This window comes from Callospermophilus lateralis, chromosome 6, assembly GCF_048772815.1.
Source record: "Callospermophilus lateralis isolate mCalLat2 chromosome 6, mCalLat2.hap1, whole genome shotgun sequence".
Taxonomy (NCBI): Eukaryota; Metazoa; Chordata; class Mammalia; order Rodentia; family Sciuridae; genus Callospermophilus; species Callospermophilus lateralis.
Genome location: NC_135310.1, coordinates 82,008,006 through 82,034,500, shown reverse-complemented (window position 1 = coordinate 82,034,500; position 26,495 = coordinate 82,008,006). Strand labels below are relative to the sequence as shown.

The following is a 26,495-nucleotide window of genomic DNA, read 5'->3' as shown; positions in this document are numbered from 1 at the left end:
AGATGGAACATTATAATATGGTCTCTTAAAAAAAATGTTAAAAGTTACAAGTATTCTTACAGGACAACTAGAATCCCTTAAAAAAACCAATTAAAAAATTAATCCAACAGGTCTTCTTGTTATATGGCAGTGAAATATTTCATAAAAATCAACCAACAGTGTTTATTTCCTATAATACCTATAGTTATTACAGAAAATTAATCATTGTGAACGATATAAGGCTTTAGACAACAGTCCCATCAAATGCAGAATATATATTAAATAATCTAGATATACTATTTCAAATTTGATTCTTACCCTGCTGGACGAGTTGCCATATCCAACAAAATGCTCTTCCATTCTCTTCGTTTAAACTGCCAAATACGTGCTGTCCCATCCCGACTACCACTTACAAACCTGTATTTTAAAGAAATCCAAGATCCCCCCCAAAATCACACATGCTTTAACAAAATGCACCAAAATCCTGTTTTAAAAAGACAAAAGTCAATCTTTATCCAATATCACAGAAATTCCTGTCTATAAATCTAACAACTTCTGAAACTCTATGCGCTTTAAAAATTTTACAAATAAATACAATTAGGTCTCAAAAATAACATTCAAGGGCTGGGGGTAGAGATCAGTGGTAGAGCACCTGCCTAGCATGTAAGCAGTCTAGGGTTCCATCCCCAGTACTACAAAGAGAAAGAGAGTGAATTTTTTTTCAGTGAGATAAAATTCCTCCTAATGATAAAAAAGTTTATTTGTTCTATTCAAAGTGTGAAGGAGTTTTATTTACTTTTAAAATACAAACATGAAAAATTTATAAAATATCATTTTGTGTCATCAGTAAACATCTGTCTCGAATACTGCACTACCAAAAAGTTTCCCTACACTTTCATACATGTAGGAAAGATTATAGAATTATAATACAAAAGCTTCTATTATTAAAAGCATTCAAATAAACTAACATTATTAAAAAATAAGACACATGTTTACATGCATATGAAGGCCCTATTCACTTAAGTATATCTGGTCAAGATCTTTATTTTAGGTGATTAATTTCTATATAACTTAAATATAATTACTAGAATTATCTTTATTTTTTTTAAGTTTGAAAACATAATTAAATTAGAGAAATATAGATATTTTACCTGTTACTAGTGTTGGAAAACTGGATACTGTCAACTTTGTCCTATATATAAATACATAAAAAGCAGAAGCTGAATATAAACAGTCTCATTTAAGTTATATTCATCTAATTCCTTTCACCAATACTTACAGTATGAAACTCCAATTCTGATATTTTCTCTGGCTGACCTGATCCAAAAAAATAAACTCTAATAATATGATCTGTGCTCCCTGTGGCCAGAAACATTCCACCTATAAAGTAACAGCAAACATTTATGAGAAAATACAACTTTCAAATCTCTGAAAATTAAGTAATAGCCAAGCAACTACAAGATGTATTAAATAAATTTTACTCTAAAATCATTTACACTTACCATAAATATATAATACATCTAACTGCAATTTGAAAAGAAGTTTGCTAATATAGCTTGAACTAGGATGAATTTTTCAATATTTACAGAAGTAAACCTTTTCTCTAAAAACAATTTCACTGATTACATAATCTCACCATGTTAAAATTATCAGTTATCTTCACTAGATAGCACAGCATTTAACTCTGACATTGCTGATATCCTTCTGTTGTTCCATTTCTCATCAGTCAAAAATCTTACGAAATTTCTAAGGCCCAATGCCCTCAGTAAACTAACCTTTCCAAACCTGGCAATCAAATGAAACTGCCCTCCTCCAAACTCACCTAAGACTTTGCCTTATAGCACATACATTCTACTTGGCAGAATTTATTCCCCTCTATAAAGCAAAGCTCTCCCACAGAGTCAAGTCCTTACATTCAAAATAAAATTTTTAAGTACTTTTAATAAATGATCCACTTAATGGACCTGTAAACTTAATCAAATTATTTTTGGAAGAAAAGCATAAATTCAGAGTACTAAACACATATATATTGTGCCAATTTGGGTTATTACTAGAAGTAACACTGTCTTTATGGCAGCAGCACTGAAACTGAGACAAAAACAGATTCACTTCAGTTTACTAGCCCTGAACTCAGGTAATACTGCTATCCACAATTATGAAATAAAGTAAAACAGAAAATAAAGGTGGAAGGAATAAGTATTAGGGACATTAGATAGTAGATCCATTCATAGTTGATTCATTTCAACTATCTAGATCACAGAAAACTCTTAACATTCATTCAGAATGCTGCTACAGAAATTCAAAAGGTAATAGCATATTAGTACTGCTATTCAGCTTTTTCTTCTCCCCACTACCCGCTCCGCCCCAATACTGGGGACTGAACCCAGGCCCTCAAGCATGTTAAACAAGTATTCTACCACTGAACTACATCCCCAGCCCTTATTACTTTACTAAATAAAGAAAGAGTCTTGCTAGATTGCTCAGGTTAGCCTGGAACTTTCAATCCTCCTGCCTCAGCTTCCTGAGTAGCTGGGATTACAAAAGTGTGTCATCATGCACAGTAGTATAATACTGCTATTTTTTTTTAAAGAGCAATAGAACTGGAGCAAAGTAAAGAGAGCATATAAAAATATTAATCAAATTTATTTTACTTAGCTAAAGAACACCTTTAAAATCTGCAAAAATGTAAACCAGATTTAAAATACCTATGATCAATAAGAAAACCATTTAAAGACTTAATCTTTGTAACAGAGCAAATTTTGAAACTATTAATTCTCTATTAGAGCATTATGATCTTCTTATAGAATAATATTAGTCATGTGGTTATGTGAATTAAGCTCCAGCAAAACTGAAATATTTCTAACTCAATTTATCATTCTTGTTTACTAAGTAGCTCTTGTATATGTATGAGGATATGATTAAAATACATTAGTAAATATTTTCCAAAATTTTATGTATTTTACTAGAAGCTTTCTAATGTACAACTTTTAGTGAAAAAGGAAGGGGAGGTGCAATCTTACCAGCACTAAAAGAAGAACAGATCATTTGAACTCCAGGTCGAGGGCGCTCTGTAAATTTTGCAGGTCTTGGGCTAAAACACAAAAAATAAACAACTAAAAACATATTAAAGGGACCAGAAACACCAGAAATGAGCTGTTTCAAAAAATAATCACAGAAGGACACAATTAAATAAGCAACAGATGATAACAATCTTCCTAAAAACAACTTTGAAATTATTGTGTGTCATGATCAGATCCTGCAGACCTCTTGCACAGGAAAACTCCCAAAGTCTCTAGCACACCAGACATGTAGTTATTAGTTATACTAACTTCCAACCAAATTTAATAAGTCTTGGCTATTCATACTAAGAACAGGAATGCAGAATAGCAACCATATAAAGTAACATATATAAGGAAGTTCAGTACCCAGTAACCTCCACAAAAAAGGAAGTTATTGATAAACATGAGCAAATAGGTGCTCTTTGGTTATGTATTGCTACATCAAAATGTAAACTTTTTTAGTATGAGATATTTTTAAGTTCTCTGGTTCCTTCTAATGTGACAAAATATTTTTCTAAAAAAGCAAGAATCTTATCTTAATGAAAATCTGAAGGCTATCTGACTGTCATGTGAACTATAAAATTGGTTCAAAACAGGGATCTAGTCCACTACAGACTACATTTCACTGTATTTACATCAATACTATTGACATTAAATGTTCTCCCATATTAAAATTACATTATAAAGTCAAGTAATGACAATAGCTCCAGTATATTTAACAAATGTGTATATGATGCGCCAATACATTGATTATATTTGAAAATATAGTTAGTAAACATTTTAACCGAGTTTTTCTCAGACTATAAGGGGAGAAAATGCAAAAAATAATTAGGTCCTTAAACCTAAGTACACTACTTAACTTTCACAATCCATAGCATTAAAATATAAAATGATTTCAGTTTTGTGATCATTTAGGGAAAAGATGTACAGATAACATATTTCTGATTTATCAATCATATATACTGAACAAGGAGGAGAGTTTTTCTTACTGATACAGAATGTACCAAAAAGTGCTTACTAAATTCCAGAAATAAATTTGTAAATAGATAAACCATTTATAAACAAATAAATGTCTATTAAAAATCAAACTTTATTCAGAGCAACTAAATGTGCCACTTTCATACAAGCTTATGGATTGTAGCTTCACTCTTCCCTAGCTCTACATTTTTGTTTTGTACAACTATTCATATAAGTGCCAAGCTACCACTTAGTTGAAACACAACCAGAATATGCAAATAAAAATTCTACATACTGCCATTATAAACCAGATTTTACATTTTTAAAGGGGAAAAATAAAGATATACAAAAAATTTATTTTTAAATGCACATTTGAAGAAATATTTTAAAAGAGCGTCTTGAACTCAAGAATTCCCATTTTTAACTTTCCAGCTCTGACATTTATCAGGTATGTGACATTAAGCAAGATAAGGAGACTAATCCTTATCTGTAAAATGGGACTAACAATAGATGCTATCTCATAATTGCAGGGTAATTACATGAGTTTAATCCATGTAAAGTACTAATACAGTACACAACTCAATAAATGTCAGTATTATTAATATTTTAATTCTGTTCAACAGTTCTAGATAGTCTAGATCTAAGAATAACTGTTGTTTAGGGGGTCCTGATGGTATTTGTATTTAAATCCTATTCTACCACGACTGGCTAATTGTGTGACCTGCCTATGTCTCAGTTTTTTTGCACAAGGGATAACAACTGAACCTACCTCCTCCAAAAGGCTGTTATAAGAACTAACATGATAATAAAAGTAAAATGATTAGTACACACTGGGCAGACTAAGAGCTTAACAGAAATCTGTAATCATTGTTATCTGCATATTTCGTATATATCTGTTCTCCTTATACCTAGTCTAAATGTACTCAAGACAGGTTTCTTCTACCCAGAGATTTTTTTTTTTTGGGGGGGGGGGGAAGCGAGGGTATTGTGGTTTGAATCCAGGAACTCTCTACCACTGAGCCCCAGCCCCAGCCTATCTATCTATCTATCTGTCTGTCTGTCTGTCTGTCTGTCTCTCTATCTATTTATTTATGGCAGGGTCTCACTAAGTTGCTTAGGGCCTCATTAAATTGCTGAGGTTGGCTTGGAACTTGAATTCTTCCTGCCTCAGTCTCCTAAAACACTAAGATTATAGGGATGTGGTGTCCTGCTCCAGAGTCTCTTAAGCTAGCTTTTGAAGTCAACTAGACACTCAGTTTAACCATTTTAAGAAACAGCATCTTTACTGGTGGGAGTTGATAATATACATATAAACCCTATATAAAAGTCAATTAATCAATAGATTTGGTTTTCAAAGTTCAAATGATTTTTTTCAACTACTGTAGACAGATGAATTTCTGAAGTTACTTTTTTAGATTATACAAACATCACCACACAATATAATTTTTGCCTTTATTATTATCATCATTATTTGGTACCAGGGATTGAACTCAGGGGAACTCAACCACTGAGGTACACCCCCAGCCCTATTTTGTATATTTGTTCATTTAATTTATATGCAGTGCTGAGGATCAAACCCGATGCCTCACACATGCTAGGCAAGCACTCTACCACTGCATTACAACCTCAACACCGCCCTATTTTGTATTTTATATAGAGACAGAATCTCACTGAGTTGCTTAGGGCCTGGATTTTGCTGAGGCTGGTTTTGAACTCCCGATCCTCCTACCTCAGCCTCCCGAGCTGCTGGGATTACAGGATTGCACTTTCTCACCCAGCTGCCTTTGATTATTAAAGTCTAATATAACTACAGTAACAAAATTATATCCTGCCAAATTTTTTGGCAATTATCAATGATATGTAAATACAGAAAAGAAAAGAAGTGCCCCAAAGCCTATAGCCAAGGAAAAAGGGATTACTCTTATTTTTATATCTGAGACTGGCTTGAAATTTTTAAAGAGATAATTATAATAGCAAACAGAAAAGCATACTATTTAGAAATAGCTAGAAAAAACTTTAATGTTCAAAAACAGAAAAAAAATCACTAAGTAAAGTGTGGAACAACTAAATAGAACATAACACAGCTATTAAAATTAACAGAGTGACGCATGGTACCACATGCCTGTAATCCCAGTGATTCAAAAAGGCTGAGATAAGGAGGACAATAAGTCCAAGGCCAGCTTCAGCAACTTAGCCAGACTCTATCTCAAAATTAAAAATAGAAAGGGTTGGGGATGCAACTCCTTGGTAGAGGGTCCCTGGGTTCAATTTCTCACACAAATCTGCCAAAATAAATAAAAAATACCAGAAATGTTTATGATAAAAAAAAAAATCAACAGAATATTATAATTCCTGTGCCTATATGAGATCAATCATAAAAAATTACATTCAGGTAGTGAGTTATATGTGATTCTACATTATAAAAAACTCACTTCTCAAGGATACAGAAACCTAAGTTATTATTGTAGTTAGCACTGTAATGCTCAAAAAAAACTTTTATAAAAATTTTGTAAAACATGTTCTGTTTGTATCCTAATTTAAAAACTGCATGTTCTGTTTGTATCCTAATTTAAAAACTGCTTATCACTTTTTTCTTCTCTAACAAGACAGTAATAAACAAAGGGCATTCAGATACCAGGAAGTTAAAATATAGTAACAATTATAATGACTGTCCAAATGAATAAGTAAAATAGTTCAACCTTTATCTAAATGTCTATAGAAAGACATTAAATATAAAGAATACAATTAAGGTTAAATCAACTTGTTTAGTCCAAAGACATCTTTTGTATCACAATCTTCTCTTCAAATGAAATACACTTGTATTATGTTATTCATGTTAGCATGTTCTAATGCCCTCCTATAACAACCATTGTACAGGAATGTTCATACACATGGTTTAAGACAAGTCTTACATTGTGTCTATACTAATTGGAAACAATTATGTGATACTACCATTTAAAATAATGAATGTATATATAAATTATTAAATTACTCAACTCAACTTGATAATTTATAAACAGATAATTGCTGAAATATACCTTCTAATCTGAATGACTCTCTTTTCTGAAAGTGGCAAAAATGACCACTTTAGACACTGTGGAATCACTGGAGCAAATAAATACAAGCACTTCTCTTCAGTCCATCTACTCAAAAGAAATGGAATATAAAGCATAGGACTAAAGAGTAAAGAAGTGTTCTAATTTTGATCTTCCATTAAAAAAACAAAAACAAACAACAACAACAAAAAACTTGTTTTAAATATGGGAAAATCATTTAACCTTTCTTCACCTCAGTGTCCTTAATCAAAAGATAACTGTCAGCCAACTTGTTTTGACAAACCAAGATTTTAACATAGGTGAAAGCACAAATGGAAATGTGATTATGTGTGTACATCTATCCAGTAAAATTTGTTTTCCAAACTTTCCCTAGATCTATAATAAAATCTAGTATGTGTAGATTCAGTAACACAATTAAAATTATTCTGAAGAATAGCATTAGTAACTCTAACATTTCTCAGCACCAAACAAAAATACTGAGACACAAGTATATGGCACATAGAAAGGAATAGTATTTAAACAGGTATATCCCAAAGGAAAGAACTAGGACACAGATATGAGAGGAAAAAAATATTTATGATTAGAAAACTTTCTTTGAAGCATAGAAGGGGGGGGGGCTTAAAAAAAACAGATCATTGAACAAGCAAAAGGAATTTCTATTATTTCCTCAAGAAGTAAAAGAAACTGATTTCTATTGTTGACTTTTGCAATTTCAATCGTTAAATATATTTTATGAAATAAAATAGCAACTGACTTTATTTTAAGAGTTCCAGCATCCCAGAGCCAAAAACAAATAGTGCCATCTGCCCCAGTAGAAGATAGATATCTCTTTGAGCCACTGCACAATGGTGAGAACTGAAAAACAATCACAGAAAAATAAAAATATTTACACAGAGTGATATAGTACAAATAACCACTTTTTACCATACCATTAACAACTAACAATACAGAAAATACCCAGAACAGAACAAGATCATGACTACTATGTTATTCAAAATACATATAATTTTCTAAAGAAAACAAATATTTTTTAGTTTTAGTAAACCTTATATAAGGATTATAAATCTGAGTTTCTAAAAGCTTACTCTAAATTACAACAAAAAGTTTTTAAAAGAGATTAAAACAATTACCTGTAGTGATGTAATAGATGCACTGTGACCCTGAAGAACTGCCAAAGGTGCACAGGTTCGAAGACACCAGACTCGGATCATTTTATCACAACTTCCAGCTGCTATCATGGTATTCTCATAGTTTACAGCCATGTCTGATATTTCAGCAGCATGTCCTCTTAAAGTAGCTAATAATCTCCCATCATCTGTTGCCCAGATTTTCACAAGGCAATCATCAGAACCCTTAAAATACAAGTGAATATTAGCATAATTAACCCTGTAAGTTTTAATTCAAATTCTTAAAACTGATAAAGAAATCCTGTTATGCCCATTTTCCAACAATTATATTTTAAGCACTTCAAGTTGTAAATATTTTTGTTAGAAATTTTCCTCATCATAAAGTTACTTATTTATTAAATTAAATCACTTTAAAAACAAAAACAAAACAACAACAACAACAAAAAAAACCCTGTGTGCCCACAAGCAAACTAGAGAAGTAGGATGTTGGCAATAATTGACATTCACCCATGGTCCTCTACCTATTAATCCAAGATAAACTTTACCTGGAATCTTATGAATAAATGTGAACCTCTGAAGTAGTAACACAAAGTTATAATTACAAAACAAATATAACGTACACTGGTAACTAATATAATCTATGTTATCTTGTTATACAAAAAGGAAATGTATGCTTATTTGGGGGAGCTTTACCCAGGAAGGTAGAAACATAATACTGTCTGAGTTTCCTATCATTGATCTTTGGCTAAACATAAAACATGATACCACTTATCAGAAAAAAGATAACCCTTATCTGTATAAAATCAATAAAAATGAATAAAATACTTATTTAACTCTGCTATAGTAACATAAATTCAGGAAGAAACTGTAAAGGATATAGAGTTTCCCAATAATACCCATATTTGGAAATAACACTCCAATTTCATACAATCAAAGTAGAGATCAGAGCTTCTATGGCTTGTTTTTATCTTGTATTAAAAAATATCAAATATTTTTCAAAGTAGAAAGAATAGTGTCATTAATTTGCATGTAACAATCCCCCGGGTTCAAAATTTATCAGTATTTCTACATTTTCTAGTCCTTAACATCAAGATAAAATAAAAAACACAGACATTTGTAAAATTACCAAATGCTTTATAGGATACAGTTTTACTGGTTTTACATAAAAATTCTGTATGATTTTCCAATCTAATTCTAAAACAAAACCAAAGATACAAACAAAATACTTTATGAGTGCTCAGAGAACCTACAAAGGCAAATGATCCAGACAAGTTTTCTGCTTCATACTGAAAGACACAGATATGAAATATAAATGATCACAAACACAATTCTTACAGTACATCCTACATGAGGTATATAAAACTAGACTCTGACAACACTGCTTACAAACCACTCTCCAATTAGCTATAAAATCAGTTCTTCTGATTGAGCTTTCAGGCAAATTAGTGGGTTACCAACCACTAAAATTCTAGTAATGAAACTTAACTTTGTTAAACCACTCACATTAAAATCTAGTATTCTCATTACATATATTTAGTCTCAAGCTTTTCATCTATAAAAAAAAAGATTAGGGGCTGGGGATGTGGCTCAAGCGGTAGCGCGCTTGCCTGGCATGCGTGCGGCCCGGGTTCGATCCTCAGCACCACATACAAAGATATTGTGTTCGCCGAAAACTAAAAAATAAAATATTAAAAAATTCTCTTTCTCTCTCTCTCTCTCTCTCTCTCTCTCCCTCTCTCTTTAAAAAAAAAAAAAAAAAAAGATTAATAATTTCTAAGATTTCCTGTACCTTTACAATTTGGTGATTCATGCAATCATTTATCCATCTGCCTCTTGATTAAGAACGTGCCAACACTGGCAACAGAAGGATGATATTCAAAGACATAGTATTCCTGCCTTAGAGAAGCAAAAGTGTATAAGCAATATCAAGTTCTAAGTGCTATTCTGTGAATCAGTAGAGATTCAAACAAAGGAACAGACAGCTTTTCCTAAGAGATGAGGCCTAGGAAAGAACACAGAAACAATGCTGCTTCAACAGTCTTATGAATGGAAACAATATAGTCTAGTAGTTTAGATCAGACTCCAGAGTCAAATGTCTGAGTTCATGATCTGGCATGACCACTGCCTACTTGTACAACCCTGGACATGTTATACACATTTTCTATGCCTTAATATTCACATATGTACCTTTCTCATAGAGTTGTAAAAACAAAATGAGTCAAGTAATAAGAAGAGCTAAAACAATGCTTGGCACATGGTAAAAGATATATATGGAATAATATCACCAATTTTGCTATTGATAGTATTCTTAGTCTTTGTTTTTGCTTCTTTTCCCCTCACTACTGGGGATGAAACCCAGTGCCATGCACAGGTTAGGCAAGTGCTCTATCAATAAATCATATCCCCAGACTGTAATATTCTTATTTTAGTAATTTTTTTAAAAGTACAAATATTATAAGGAGCAACTAGAGGAAAGAGTATGATCCAAGTAAGCAACTGTGAAACAAGGTGGGTAGTTCAAAGAACTGCAAATAGTCTGCCAGCTAATTCACAGTGTGAAGCAAGGCATAAAGATGAAGGAATATGGTATGTAATGAGGATCAATGAAGAATAACAAGCAGTTGAGTACCACGATCAAATTCAGAGTTTTCAAAAAAGCATCCTGTCATCACTGTGAATTAGGAATGTAGGAGAACAATTCAAAGTTGCTAAAATACAAGTGGGAAAGAATAAGTGGTTAAAATTTTTTTTTTTTTTGAGTTATTACAGCAAAAAAGAAAAATCAGAAGAGATGGTTATAAGGAATAAAATGAAGATTGTACCACTGATTATCTCTGGAAAGCAAAGAAAGAACAGTAGCATACTATGACTTCCAGAAAGATGGTGTACAACATCACATGGCATGTGGGAGGGATTATAAGTATTTTTTGATTAATAAAAAGGCTTTTATTTAAAATACTCCTTTAAATCAAGTTCTCTAAAATTCCATAACCAAATCAATTTATTCACTTTACTTACTTATCTTCCAAAATTTAAGGCAATACATATTTGTGGTTCAGTAATAGTACTCTTGGGAAAAAACCCACACCTGTATTAAACATGTTCATACTCCTTTTTATTGTTATTATTCTCTAAACATAAAGCATAAAAGCTACTTGTGTAGCTATTTTATAAGATATTATAAGTAGAATGATTTAAAGTATATGGGAAGATGTGTGCGAGTGTGCAAATGATACACCTTTTTTTTTAAGAGAGAGAATTTTAATATTTATTTTTTAGTTTTTGATGGACACAACATCTTTGTTTGTATGTGGTGCTGAGGATCCAACCCGGGCTGCACGCACGCCAGGCTAGCACATTACAGCTTGAGCCACATCCCCAGCCCACCATTTTATATAAGGGATTTAAACATCCATGGATTTTTGGTATCCCTAGGTGTTCTGGAACCAATTTCCCACAGATATCAACAAAAAACTGACTTGCATTCAGCACAAAGATGACATTTTAAGCATACCAACATCAGTAGACAAAAGAAAAATCATGTTATCTAATTATGCTTCAAAATGATGTTCCTATGAATGTGAATAAGAGTTTGCTTTACATTTACTAGGTGTTTCACATTTTCTATGTTAACAACAAAAATCATCCCAGCTGGACCTGGGGTTGTGGCTCAGTGGTAGAGAGCTCACCTAGCGTGTGAGAGGCACTGGGTTTGATTCTCAGCCACACATAAAGATAAATAAATAAAGGTATTGTGTCCATCTACAACTAAAAAAAATATTTTTTTAAAAAAATCATTCCAGCTACTGGACCAAAATGTCAATTTTAATGAAAGGAACAGAGGCAATTGTTTCAGAAATTCTTCACCAATCAAGTCCCACCAAATTGTCATTGTGTTTATTCTTTAGTAGTCTTACCAATTTAGTATTGTTTTATAATTCTTCAAATAAAGTGCTGAAAACAAAAAGCAATGCATATTCTCCCTCCAATGTGCATTATCCCAATTAATCTATCAAATTATAAAGGAGAAATTTTTCATTATCCTTTCAGGGAAATCTATATTATCCTCTTTCATGACCTATAGAATAGTTTGCTGCCCCCAACCTCAATCTCACACTCCAGAATGCCTAGCAGACTTTCAAACAAAACTCTAAGCATCCTTAAGCAATTTCTACCTCATCCATTATTAGTTATGATCACTCTATTTATTTTTAAGGAAATCTGAAACTAGAGATGACCCAAGCAGAAATTTAACTAAGTTGAAAGAAATTTACTAGAAAAACATTTTTTTAAAGTACTGTAAATGTGTTTTAAATGAATGTAGGATGAATTAAAAATTAGCAAAAATTATTCTTTAAAAAAAGACCAAAATGTTGAGCAGATTTAAAACAAACTTTCTTTCCATATGGCTAATCTCAGTTCCATAAATTTTACTAATTCAATAATAGACTAAAATGTAATTATAGTCTTTCAGTCAAAGGAAATGAAAATGTTAAAGCAGTATTACAGATATTAAAAGCAATGTTACAGAAATGGTGAAAAGGTGTTATATCAACAATATGGGATACATGTCTTCTAAAGAGGTATGAAGGAGGAAAAAAGTAGGGCAGAGTCACAAATTTTAAAGTAAATCAGAAAGAAATTATATAATTGTACCCTTAGCTAAAACAAATAAGAGGGTTAGTTCCTTGAAAAGGGGATGTGAGGGTAATAAAGGAATGAACCAAAAGTGAAAAAGGTTTGCAAATGCAGAATAATAGCAGTGAGAAAGAAAAAAAAATTCTTTTTTTTTTTTTCCCTGAAAGCAACAGTAAAAAACCTGCTAAATTTAGATAGCCTAATTTTAGAAATACCTCAACTGGCATAGTTTTTTTTCAGCAAAGTTCCAATGCCCAGGAGAAAACAAAGTACTCATTTCTTTTTGGTACCATCTACATACCACTAGGGCTGGGGACTGGCAAAGTAAGAAAAGGTGGAAGGTACAAAGCTTAAGTCAGTCAAAGGAAATGAAAATAACAATAAATTAAGTTGGACAGTTTTTATCTGAGGAAGATAGTAGCCTGTTGAAGGGCTTAGATTTAACCTGGTGAGGTGGTTACTAGAGAGTTTTAGGAGGACAAGACAAAGTCACAATATTTTAGTCAGGTCCTTCTAGTGTTTATGTGGAGTATAGATCTGAAGCTACAAAAGAAGGTCTAGGCTAGAAATAGGAAGCTGGGTATTGTTAGCTTTTAGGTAGTAGTTGAAACAGTAACAGTAGATGAGATTGCAAAGAGATAGCATTTAGTGCAGATTTTTAACTGAGAAACCACAAATGGGTTTTAAGAAATATGGCAGTGTAGAAAATTAAAAACGTTTTTTTTTTTTTGGAATTCATTTTTAAATCAAATTATAATGTTAAACTAGTTTAATCCAAACAAGCAAAGGAACAATGGATCACTAATTTCACTTTTCAATAATGTAATTTTTTTAAAAAAATAATTTAACCTTTATTTTATTTATTTGTTTTTATATGGTACTGAGGATCAAACCCTGGGCCTCACCCATGCTAGGCAAGCATTCTACCACTGAGCTACAACCCCAGCCCCAATAATGTAAAATTGATGTAATCATTGTCAAAGAGTGCTGACTGAGATGTTATCATTTCTCTGTTGACATAAAACCTAGCATACAAAAATATAGTTTATACAGCTTTTGGCTTACTTAAATCACCCCCCAAATAAGACACCAAATTTACAGTGTTTTTTAAATGTCAAAGTATCTTGTCAATAAAGGATAAATCCACAAAAATAAAAGAATACATCTTTAATTAAGTACCCTATAAGTTTGCTGATTCTGATGCTATAACATAAAGAAGCTACACATACTATGATAAAGAAATTAGACTTTTAAATAGTCAATAGTCTCTCGAAGTTTAGGACAGAGGAAGAAAACCAGATATTTGCTGTGGAATCAATGTTATTTCTTCTAATATTTTTAAATACAGTATGTAGGTAGTGGTATCAATGACCTTGCCTTCTAACATACAAGTAGATCTCTTACTGAATAGAATTTTTATTTTTGTCTATTCAAAAAAAGTTTAAATTTTGTGAATTCCTTTGGAAATAGCAATGTTTCTTCAAAATAAAAGTCTTACTTAAATCCTAGGCAAGGTCTGGAAACACATCTGACCTTGCTGTTCTGATGAAGATACATACCACAGAACGATGAGGCTTTGTGTTTTGTCATGCACTGGATATTCCAACTCTCCTCAAAATCTAGAAAAAAATGGCCTATCTACTGACACAAAAATCTCATGAAACAACTTTGGATACAGGGCCATGAGTCCCACAAATCTGATAGAGAAAACAAAACAGATTCTAGTAGATTTTCCCCAAATTCAGTTAAACTTGGTTTCTGGATGGTTAAGTTTTAAAAAACTTTATTTTAAATAAATAATGAGTTGCTCAAGTAAGTTTAAGCTTTAGAACAACTTGATAGAGTTCTTTTTGCTACAGCTTATTTGGCAGACACTCTACTATATAAATAATATACATTTTCAAGTCAACTACCAATATTGTTAAAAAACAGGGCTAGATGACTAAAGGTGACAGTTATGTGAAATGTTAAATAAAAATATACACTACAGGATGTAACAATAAATGACAAAGAATGGTTCACTTTTTTCAAACAGAAGACTGCATACATTTAGAAATAGCTTTCTTTTGCTCACTCAGATGATCTTAAAATTAAAATGTAGGTCTGCTAAGAGAAGCTTCAATCTTTAGACCAATCAAAGATTACTATTGTGACATGAAAACGAAGTAATTATGTGGTTTTTAACTTAAAATATCTTAGAAAATTTGGTGTTTCTTGAAAGTCTACTGTTATCTTGCAGAGTCCACAAAAAATTCTAATCTCTCTTGCTATTATCAAATATTTTATAAGTCAGAGATCTCATCAATTACTGTTATTAGAAGAAAGTAAAAAACATCGTGCATATCAACATGCATATAACTTAATTTTGGGGCTCAAGCTAAAAAGCAGTTTATTCTCAGGTAGCACTAAAAACTGCTTATAATTTAAATTTAGTTCAACTTTTTAAGAAGAGGTCATTGTTTTCTTTCTTAGCAATCTATCATCACCCTATTCATTGCCCTCACAAATTAATGTAAACCACAGTGTCAATCATTTCAACATATGCCCAATTTTCTTGCCCTCTTGTGCATCTATACCAAAAATGACTTATGCTCTATCAATTTAACAACCATCACTAGCTCTGATCCTACTGTTACAAAGCTAGGAAGCCAAGTACCATCATGGTAAAGAATCTAAGCATGCTAATTCATAAATTCCCTATTTATTTGGGAGGCTAAGCCTAACCAGCAATCCTTTTCCCTAACTGGTTTCTACTCAACAGTGTTTCCTATTGTGAGGCTTTATCACTCACTTTCCCATCACTAACCAGGACTCACCAGATGAAATATTTTACATTGTAAAATAGAATGTTACTTATGAATCTAATTAACAGTCCAAATAAAGTACATTTTTATACATCTCACCTTCATCTTACTCATCTATCCATCCTCCTTAAAAACTACTGCATATCAATAATCTCCTCTTATATCTTCAAGTTCCTTCTCCTTAACCTACACAATTTCTTCACAACTTATCTTCCTCTAAATTACCACACTCTGACTCTTCTTACCATTACTACAAAAAAAAAATACTGAAGAGATTATGATTCTTAAAAACAACCTATGTTCTTTAAAAAAATAATTTTAAATTCCAAACTTACAAAAGTTTCAAGTATCATATAAATGCCTCCCGTCATCTAGGAATCAACTCTTAAAAATTCACTCACTGCATTTGCTTCCATCACCACCTCCTTCTGTCCCATCTCAATGTAGCACACACACTACCATTAATTTTTTTCTAAATCAATTAAGGGCAAGACTGTAGATTAGATGACCATCACCTTTAAATATCCCGGTGTATATTTCTTTAAAGCAAAGACAATTGCCTACTAAGTTAGGAAACCACTATTAGAAAACACTATCATTCAATCCACAGAGCCCATTCAAATTTTGCCTGTCAACTTTCCAGATAATATTTTTTTTTTTCCTTTTGGGACATGACTCCATACAGCAACATGTTACATTTAACTGTTCTGTCTCTTCACACTTCTTCAATCTGGAACACTTTCTCATCCATGTCCTTACTAGTCTACAAAGAATATAGAAGTATGACTACGGATGGGGCTCGGTAGTTGGCAGAGTGCTTGTCTAGCATACATGACGTTCTGGGTTTAATTCTCAGTATCCTCTCTAACCCCAGTCTCACACCAAGAATTCAGAATTTATAGTCTGTATAAAGACCCAGAATCTGGGTCTATACAATGTTTTTTCATGACCAGATCCAGCTTATACTGTCTTTGCACAAATGCCGTAGGTAAGATATTGTATTTTTCTCAGTGCACCACATCACAGAAAGTGAAGTTTATTTCCAAACTTTCTCCCATTTGTCTCCCCTTCAATTTTTCCTTTTAACTAATTGATATCTTGTGGGAAAACATGCCACTGCAAGACTTCTTTACCAATCTTATACCTGCTAATAAAGGAATCAGCTAGATGAATATTTGGAAGAAAATAATCTCAAGCAAAGGGAATAACTAGCAGAAAGGCTTTAGCCAAAAACAGGTTTTGCAAGTTTGAAGTATGGAGCAGAGATGGGATGAACAGTATAAATGTAAATGAAGTACAAACCAGAGGGAAAAACTTGTCTTATAGATGTGTTTATGTTTATTCATTTTTTTGTTGTTTGCCTACCATATGCACCAGATATTCTACAAGACACTACAGATCTAAACACAGTATCTTGTACCTTCTATCAAGGTTCTTATCACATGATATTAATACTTTCTGTTTAACATTTGTGAACTCTTCAAGGACAGAGAATAAGTCTTTCAATTCTGTAATTCCAAAGCCTGGAAGAGTTACTGGCACAAGGACAACTCCTAAGTTCACTAAAAGAGTACATAAACTCATATTGTCCACTATAAATTCATTATCTTGATGGAAAAATTTTATGTTCCTTCACCTTAATCTAAATGGGAAAAAAATCCCTTTTAAATTCTGATAAAAGGGGTCGGGAAACCTCTGCCTTTTATATTATACTCAGCGAACTTTTATATTATTCCCTTAGTCCTAAGAATTCATTAACTTTGTTCTTTGGTAAACATAATTGGGGGCAATGATTCTGAAACTAAGTAAAAATTAAAAGGTTAAGAGAGAATTAGGGAGTAAAGTATGAGATTATGCTATCTCCCTCCTTAGGTTTTTCTCATTATTCTTCTGGGAAAACATTCATTTTTATTAAAATATTAATAATTTTAATATTAGCACAAAATGATGATAAATTTTTAAATATATAATTTCACTTATCAATTACAATGATTCCTGTTAAGCCTTATGCAGCACCTATAAATAAAGGCTTAATTGGGTAAAAAATAGATAAAATTTAAATTTTAATATAAAATAGATAATAATATAATATAAAAAAGATAAAATTTAAATCTATCCATAAAATTAACAGCAGCAACAGGTATTTAATGACTGCTTTCTATATACCTTAATCAGTACTAATTATATCATAATTATATTTCATGTACATCCACAAAAATTCTGATAAGTTGGCACTACTATTACCTACTCCCCTCTAAGAGAAAAATAGAGATTAAAGGGGTAAAGTAAACTGCCAAAGTGTCACTACTAAAAATTAAGTGACTAAGAGTCCTCCAATGCCAAATCTGATGCTCTTAATCATAGTATTATACTGTTTCTAGTTGTGACTATTCAGAAGACTCAAGAGAATTAATCCTTTCAAAGACGCTTCCAAATACATCTATACAGTTAACTTAGAAATAAATCTGCAAAGTGTTAAAGTACTAAAGACTTCAAAAGGAAATACTAGTTAGTCCATTACTGAATTATTATTTCAATAAATAATAATAGTGTTCTCTCACATGAATCTTTCACTGATTAATCAAGATCCATTATTCTAAAGCTTTATACTACTAGTTTTTAAGATTTTTCAGAGCACTGAGCTATATCTCATGTGCTTCTAATTGAATGAGAACACCCAGTATCCATTCCATTTTATAAGAAAATATAAACAATGAGCACGTATCTAATCTACTGCCATTTATAGTGATAATTATAAAAATGGGAAGAAAGTTTTTAAGTAATGTTTGAAGTACTGTTTTAGAACCTGTAACTGCAAATTACTAGTAAAAAATTCTAAATGAGATGTACGATTTTGGCACAATCAGCAAATAATATCACACACTTAAAATAAAAAATTTTTTCAGAATCTTGGTAAAACCATATAGAACAGTACAGTGGCTGAACACATTGGCACATGCCTGTAATCCCAGCAGCTTAGAAAGCTGAAGACCTAAGTAACTCAGCAAGACCCTGTCTCTAAATAAAATATTTTAAAAGGACTGAGGATTGGCTCAGTGGTTAAGCACTCCTGGATTCAATCCTCAGTATCAAGAAAAGTACAGTGTTTGTTACTTATTTTTCTTCCCTTTATTTATGTGCCTTCAACTAAAGAAAGCAACCAGAAAGCAGCTTCCTCTTCACATATTATTCCTGTTTCCCAAATTTAAAGTAGGAATTTAATATCTAGAAAAGGATTGCAAATTTCTGTATAGGGCCAGATAATAAACAATTTAGGCTTTGCATGCCATACAGTCTCTGTCACAACTACTTAACTCTGTTATGATAGTGCAAAAGCACCCCCTCTCAATACATAATGAGCTGAGTGTGCATATATCAATAAAACTTTATTGTAAGAGATGATGGGCTAGAATGACCCACAGACAGTAGTTTATTAAACCCTGATTCAAACTGCTCTTCCAACTATGTACCTATCATCCTACTACTGACTCATAAGATAGTAACAAGCACATTATTTCATTGCATTTTCCTTCCCAAAATTCTGGAGATTATGTATCAGATTCATCTCAAAACAAAATGCTTCATAAAGTAGGATAAATGCTTGGAATCCCTTTTATTTTTCTACCAGAGATTGAACCCAGATATACTTAACCACTGAGCAACATCCCCAGTCTTTTAAAAAATTATTTTCAATTTTGAGACAGGGTCTTGCTAAGTTGCTTAGGACCACGTTAAGTTGTTGAGACTGACTTTGAACTTCCAATGCTCCTGCCTCCGCCTCCCCAGTTGCTGGTTTTACAGGCATGCACCACTGTGCATGGCTCTAACATAAAGAATTCCTACAAGGTATGCCACCAACATCAAAACTGAAGAAGTTGAATAGTGGCTGTGGCTCAGTAATTAATAGAGCAACTTGCCTTGCACTGTGAGGCACTGGATTCAATCCTCAGCATCACATAAAAATTAATAAAAAAAATAAAGGTATTGTGTCCATCTACAACTAAAAATATAAAAAAACTGAAGAAGTTATGTAATTTTTATAACTCATAAGATAGTAACAAGCACATAACTGCAGTCACATAACTTTAATAGTCACTCAAAATAAAGTGGAAACAATATAACGCTTATTTCTCATGATTACTGCTTTTGAAAGAATTCAACTTGAATGACTTATTTTCATTTACTATGAGAACAAATTACTGTATCAAGCAGAATACAGAGATACCTACTCTCTACTCTGAAAAAAAAAAACTTGTCAGAAAGTTTAGAAAATTTCACTTATGTTTCACAGAGAACAATGGGGAAGTGAAAGTGAATAGGGAAAATATTAATGGAGAAAGTGTTCTACAAATACCTAATGGACTAAAGTCAACAACAAAGAAGTATGTGAAAATTTTTCCCTCATCCTGTTGTTTAGCTATTTTACTGAAACACACTGTGTGTACAGATAGAAGAGAAAAAGTAGGTATATATATTCAGTTTACAAGCAAATTATCATTACTACAAAGTTTACAGCTGCTCTCTTCAAAGACAGAAATGGGAATTACCATTTTACCTTGTATTTCCCATTTTCTTATTTCAAAGGCAATTAAGGACTTTGTGAATGAATGAATGCATATTTTCAGCCCACAGGGTAGTGTTTAATAATAAGTATAACCACAGTAGTGGTTAATAGTAAGTATTACCTTTAATGGATTTAATAGTTAAGGCATCTGAAAATAAATTAAAATATTCAAAAGTAATTTTCTCACTTAAAGTTATAGTACTTTACTTCTGTACATTCAACGAGTTAAAAGAGAGGGATGGGTTTGGCTCAGTGATAAAGTCCGTGCCTAGCATGTGCAAATTCCTGGGTCTCTAGCACCAAGGAATGAGTGAGGGGATTCAAAAGAAACAATAACAAATCCAAAGAACTTTTAAAAAAACAGCATTAGATATTTTTAAAAAATGAGGTGTTAAAGATAAGAAGATCATAAGCAAAGAGTATTAGATATGCTCAGAAATGTTTCTATCACTATTTAAAGGGAATTTTCCCAGACTAGCATATGGTTTTCTATGGATAATATAAAATGGTATATTTAATAATCTCCTACAATTTGCTTAACATACTTGGGAAATGCCCTTCGTTTAGAATTAAAATTATTGCATGACATTTTATAAAATGTCAAACTACATATTTGATATAATGTTAAGAGCTACATTTATTCATCATGTGGGCCCATAATATAACTGTGACTGCTACAACATGTCTTTCAGGAAATCTCCAAACTTGAAGTCCAAATTTAAGAAAAGTCTGTATATTGCACATTGAGTTATAGTTTAACTGGATTTACAGTTTCCCATTAGTTGTTATTTTTACATTCACCTATAAGCAATGTTTGGGGTTTTTTTTGTTTTGTTTTTTGTTTTTTAATGTTTTTAGTACCAGGAATTCAACCTAGGGGTACTTAACCATTGAGGCACATTCCCATACCTTTTTATCTATTTTTTATTTTGAGATAGGGTCTTACTAAGTTGCTGAGGCTGGTCTTGAATCTTCAATCCTTCTATCTCAACCTTCCAAGCTGCTGGGATTATGAGTATGCACCACCACACCTGGTATAAGCAACATTTCTTAAATACCATATAAAAGTAAAAACAATATTTTAAAAATTACTTACAGTAAATATACGTCTGCCAGTACGGTCAAAAGTTACACAGTACACAGATGACAAGTGTCCAAGAATTCGTTTGTGCATCTTCATGTGCTGATATACTGCAGTTGGAACAAGTCGCTCAAGTCTATATTTCCCATTCAGCTTCCTTGAAAACAGTGTATCCGCTACCAAGAAAACAGAGAGAAATTAATATAAAACAGAATTAAATTTTCTTATATTCTCAAGTTTTAAGAGTTCACATATTTTAATTTGCATGTTTGCAAAAATAAAATGCTTTCTAATATATGTGGCTCCTGATTAAGAGTCTCAAAAATAGTCAATAAAAACAAATTATTTCACCTGAAATAAGTTTAGCCAGGCATCTTCTCATTTTGTAAATTAGCAAACAATTAAATGGCCTCTCCAAAGTCACATACTAAGGTATGAGGTAAGATTAAAACCCAGACTTCTTTACTCTTAAAGCAGTGTTATATTATTTCTTTAGAAAGATCCCCAAGATATAGTTTTTCTTATAAAAGCAGTTAAAACTGCAAATTAGAGATTTTTTTTTTTTGGATCAACCAACATTTGAACATTCTAAATATGCCACACAGAATGTTTAAGAAAACTCTGAAACAAGACAGAAATAAATCACTTGCATTATTAAAAAATAATAATTAAATTAGGGACTTGTTAAACACTTGTATGATGATTCTTTTTTTTGGAATACATTGGCTCATTTATTCTAGTGAATAAATTAGAATTTATTCATTCTAACCATCTTTCAAGATCTGACTGAAGCTCATTTTCCTCCTCAAAGCTATATATGTTGACTCTAGCCCAAAATGATCTCTTTTATCTAAATTACTAATGAACTTATTTGTTATACTGTTAACTTATGGACAAAGAAGGTGCTCAATAAATATGTGTTGACTGATCTGCAGCCACATCAACAACCTATAGATTATCTTTTAATAGAAGGTATTGTGCCTGACATACCACCTACACTGAATATTTAGCACTATATATTTTTTTTAAAGAGAGAGAGAGAGAGAGAGAAAATTTTTTAATATTTATTTTTCAGTTTTCGGCGGACACAACATCTTTGTTTGTATGTGGTGCTGAGGATCGAACCCGGGCCGCACGCATGCCAGGCGAGCGCGCTACCGCTTGAGCCACATCCCCAGCCCCTTAGCACTATATTTTCTCACTTGAATTTGGTCCCAAAGAAAAATAAATATATACACAAAATACTACTTAACCTAGATTTAGACCTAACAATTGTGCCCTAAAAGCTGATGAAACATAAATATCTCAGGTGTATTAAAAAGAGTCTCAGCACCCAGGCCCCCCGCCATATCCAGTACATTTTTGACTCACACTGCATTTGCAAGCCAAAAGAGGAAAAAAAAAATCTTGGGACCTGGTAAAGAGAGATGAAGATGGATGCTAAATATTACATTCTAAAGCAAGAATATCTCAAAGAAAACGTATATCATGCTTAAATGTTCTTTAGCTAAAGCAATCACTTTATATTTGAAGAGTATTTCTCTTTCTGTTAGCATATAAATTCTATATAACAATCTATTCTAACAACTGGGAATGTCTAAGACAAGGTTTGACAGTTGCTAACTGGCATGTTTATGCTTAAGCTGGTTATACAGAGATTTAGAAAGTTAATTTACAAAGACTTAGAAAGTTTCCATCACAGTTTGGCCTCTGACACATTTTCCTTTTGCACAGAAATGAACTGGTAAAATACATCCTCCAATGCTTGGACTCCAAACTGATTTCATGTAAGAATCACATAATACCACAGACATCAATTGTTCTGCCTTAAGAAAACTCAAATCATCTTATTCAAATATCAAGAACTACTGACATCTCAGACTCACCTGTCTGTTCTGTAAGAAAATAAGTGATGACATACCACACAAACATTGACCATGTTTCAAGATGTGGTTTAATTCTTTCTATTAAAAACTTATAAAATTCTCAAAATGTCAAATTTTATGAAAATATTTAGCACAATTCTGAAGGTATGAAAATGCTGGAGATAATTAAAACTACCATTTTGCAATGATCAGGTAGTCACTAGTATACATATTAAAATTTTATATAAATAATCTAAAAATCAGAGCTAACAAAGTATTGTCTAGGTTAAAAAAAAAAAAAAACAAAAAAAACCACTTCCTTTACATGTAAGAAAATGTTACTACTGTCCTAAACTTTTTTACTAAATATTTGAGCTGAGGTAAAATTAACTATTTCTATTTTGGGAGTCAATTGAAAAAAGAATATCCCTTTCAAAAAAATCACTTTACAGTTAAGTGTTCAAGTAAAACCTTCCAGAAACCCATTAAAAGTGAAACAGACCAGCTTCTGTGGAACACACCGGTAATCCCTAAATTGTGGAAGGCTTGGGCAGGAGGATTACTAGTTCAAAACCAGCTTCAACACTGAGACCCTGTCTCAAAAATACACACACACACACACACACACACACACACACACACAGAGCTGGGGATGTGGTTCATGTGGCTCAGTGCCTAAGCACTCCTGGGTTCAATCTGCAGTACCAAATAAGTGAAACATAATTTAAACTACATTGTACACTACCCTTCATAATGCTTAGTTAACCAGTTAACTATTGAGCTACTTAGTAGCTACACTATGAACATGTCCTAAAGACTATAACTAGCAGAGTCCTTGCATTAAACCACTTTACAAACTTGTGCAACAGCACTAAAATATATGCCACACAGACAGAATAATATATAAAAGTTCCAAGGTAATTAGTTGGTGGTTCAAACTATAACTATTGGTGTTAGATAAGAAGAAATGTTTTGTATTTCTCACAATTGAGTAAAAAACCTTTCAAAAAAAGTATATAAATGAATCTTTTTTTAAAATTTTTATTATTGGTTGTTCAAAACATTACATAGTTCTTGACATATCATATTTCACACATTTGATTCAAGTGGGTTATGAACTCCCATTTTTACCCCGTATACAGATTGCAAAATCACATCGGTTACACATCCACTTTTTTACATATTGCCATACTAGTGTCTGATGAGTTCTGCTGCCTTTCCTATCCTCTACTATCCCCCCTCTCCTCCCTTCCCCTCCTATCTTCTCTCTCTACCCCATCTACTGTAATTCATTTCTCCCCCTTGTTTTTTCCTTTTCCCCTCACTTCCTCTTATATGTAATTTTGTATAACAATGAGGGTCTCCTTCCATTTCCATGCAATTTCCCTTCTCTCTCCCTTTCCCTCCCACCTCTCATCCCTGTTTACTGTTAATCTTCTTCTCATGCTCTTCCTCCCTGCTCTGTTCTTAGTTGCTCTCCTTATATCAAAGAAGACATTTGGCATTTGTTTTTTAGGCATTGGCTAGCTTCATTTAGCATAATCTGCTCTAATGTCATTCATTTCCCTGAAAATGCCATGATTTTGTCACTTTTTAGTGCAGAACAATACTCCATTGTGTATAAATGCCACATTTTTTTTTATCCATTCATCTATTGAAGGGCATCTAGGTTGGTTCCACAGTCTAGCTATTGTTTTGTGCTGCTATGAACATCAATGTAGCAGTATCCCTGTAGTATGTTCTTTTTAGGTCTTTAGGGAATAGACCGAGAAGGGGAATAGCTGGGTCAAATAGTGGTTCCATTCCCAGCTTTCCCAGCAATCTCCATACTGTTTTCCAAACTGGCTGCACCAATTTGCAGTCCCACCAGCAATGTACAAGTGTGCCCTTTTCCCCACATCCTCGCCAGCACTTGTTGTTGTTTGACTTCATAATGGCTGCCAATCTTACTGGAGTGAGATGGTATCTTAGGGTGGTTTTGATTTGCATTTCTCTGACTGCTAGAGATGGTGAGCATTTTTTCGTGTACTTGTTGATTGATTGTATGTCCTCCTCTGAGAAGTGTCTGTTCAGGTCCTTGGGCCCATTTGTTGATTGGGTTATTTGTTTTCTTATTGTTTAAATAAATGAATCTTAATTAAGATACACAAAATGGTTCAATTTAATTTATAGCTGCATGGCACAAAAGCAAATGGTGATTATTCACTTTCTAATAAAAGTGTAACAATTGGATTTTTGAGTAAAAAAAAAAGTCTCAGATTATAGGAATTCTTTAAATTTTATTGAACTAGAATGTTAATTTTTAAAATGAGCATGATTAAACATATAAGAGGACACAAAGAATTAAGTTCTTTACATGACATTATTTACAGTTTTAAACTTAAATTGAGTAGCACATGACTTTGCTTTAAAAGTACATATACTTGGGGGGGCTAGGGTTGTGGCTCAGAGGTAGAGCGCTCACCTAGCACGCGTGAGGCACTGGGTTCGATCCTCAGCACCACATAAAAATAAAGATATTGTGTGCATATAACTAAAAAATAAATATTAAAAAAGAAGTGCATATATTGAGGCTGGGGTTGTGACTCGGTGGTAGAACACTCGCCTCACAGATGTGAGGTGCTGGGCTTAATCCTCAACACCACATAAAAATAGATACATAAAGTGTACATGTTGCAGAATCATATTGTTAATGTAGTCACATATATACATAAAGTAATAATATCTGTTTCATTCTGCTATCTTTACTATCCCTACATCTTCTCCCCTCCCCTCCCATCACTTTCCTCTACCCAATCTAAGGTAACACTATTCTTCCCTAGTATCCCCCCACCTTATTGTGAACTAGCATCCACATATTAGAGAGAACATCCGGCCTTTGGTTTTGTGGGATTGGCTTATTTTGCTTAGCATGACATTCTCCAACTCCAACCATTTATTGGCAAATGCCATAATTTCACTCTTCTTTAAGGCTGAGCAATCTTCCATTGAGTATATATACCACATTTTCCTTATCGATTCAACCATCGAGGGACACCTAGGTTGGTTCAATAATCTAGCTATTGTGAATTGAGCTGCTATGAATATTCATGTGGCTATGTTACTATAGTATGCCAATTTTAAGTCCTTTGGGTATAAACCAGAGTGGAATAGCTGGGTAAAATGGTGGTTCCATTCCCGGTTTTCTGAGGAATTTCCATACTGCTTTCCATAGTGGTTGCACCAATTTGCAGATCCAACAGCAATGTGTGAGTATACCCTTTTCACCACACCCTCACCAATATTTATTGTTGCCTATATTCTTGATAATTGCCATTCTGACAGGTGTGAGATGAAATATTAGAGTAGTTTTGATTTGCATTTCT

The 26,495-nt window shown here is 32.7% G+C and overlaps 1 protein-coding gene across 1 annotated transcript in view; it reads right to left on the bottom strand.

The window, feature by feature from the left end:
- Phip (PHIP subunit of CUL4-Ring ligase complex) overlaps positions 1-26,495 on the bottom strand; it is a 127,061-nt gene that overhangs the window by 65,183 nt on the left and 35,383 nt on the right. The window contains exons 7-13 of the mRNA XM_076858473.2: positions 21,281-21,441; positions 8,182-8,403; positions 7,806-7,906; positions 3,000-3,070; positions 1,259-1,359; positions 1,131-1,171; positions 298-396 (exon numbers count right to left, since the gene is read on the bottom strand). Coding sequence (XP_076714588.1) covers positions 298-396; positions 1,131-1,171; positions 1,259-1,359; positions 3,000-3,070; positions 7,806-7,906; positions 8,182-8,403; positions 21,281-21,441 — 796 coding nt within the window. The remainder of the gene's footprint in view (positions 1-297; positions 397-1,130; positions 1,172-1,258; positions 1,360-2,999; positions 3,071-7,805; positions 7,907-8,181; positions 8,404-21,280; positions 21,442-26,495) is intronic.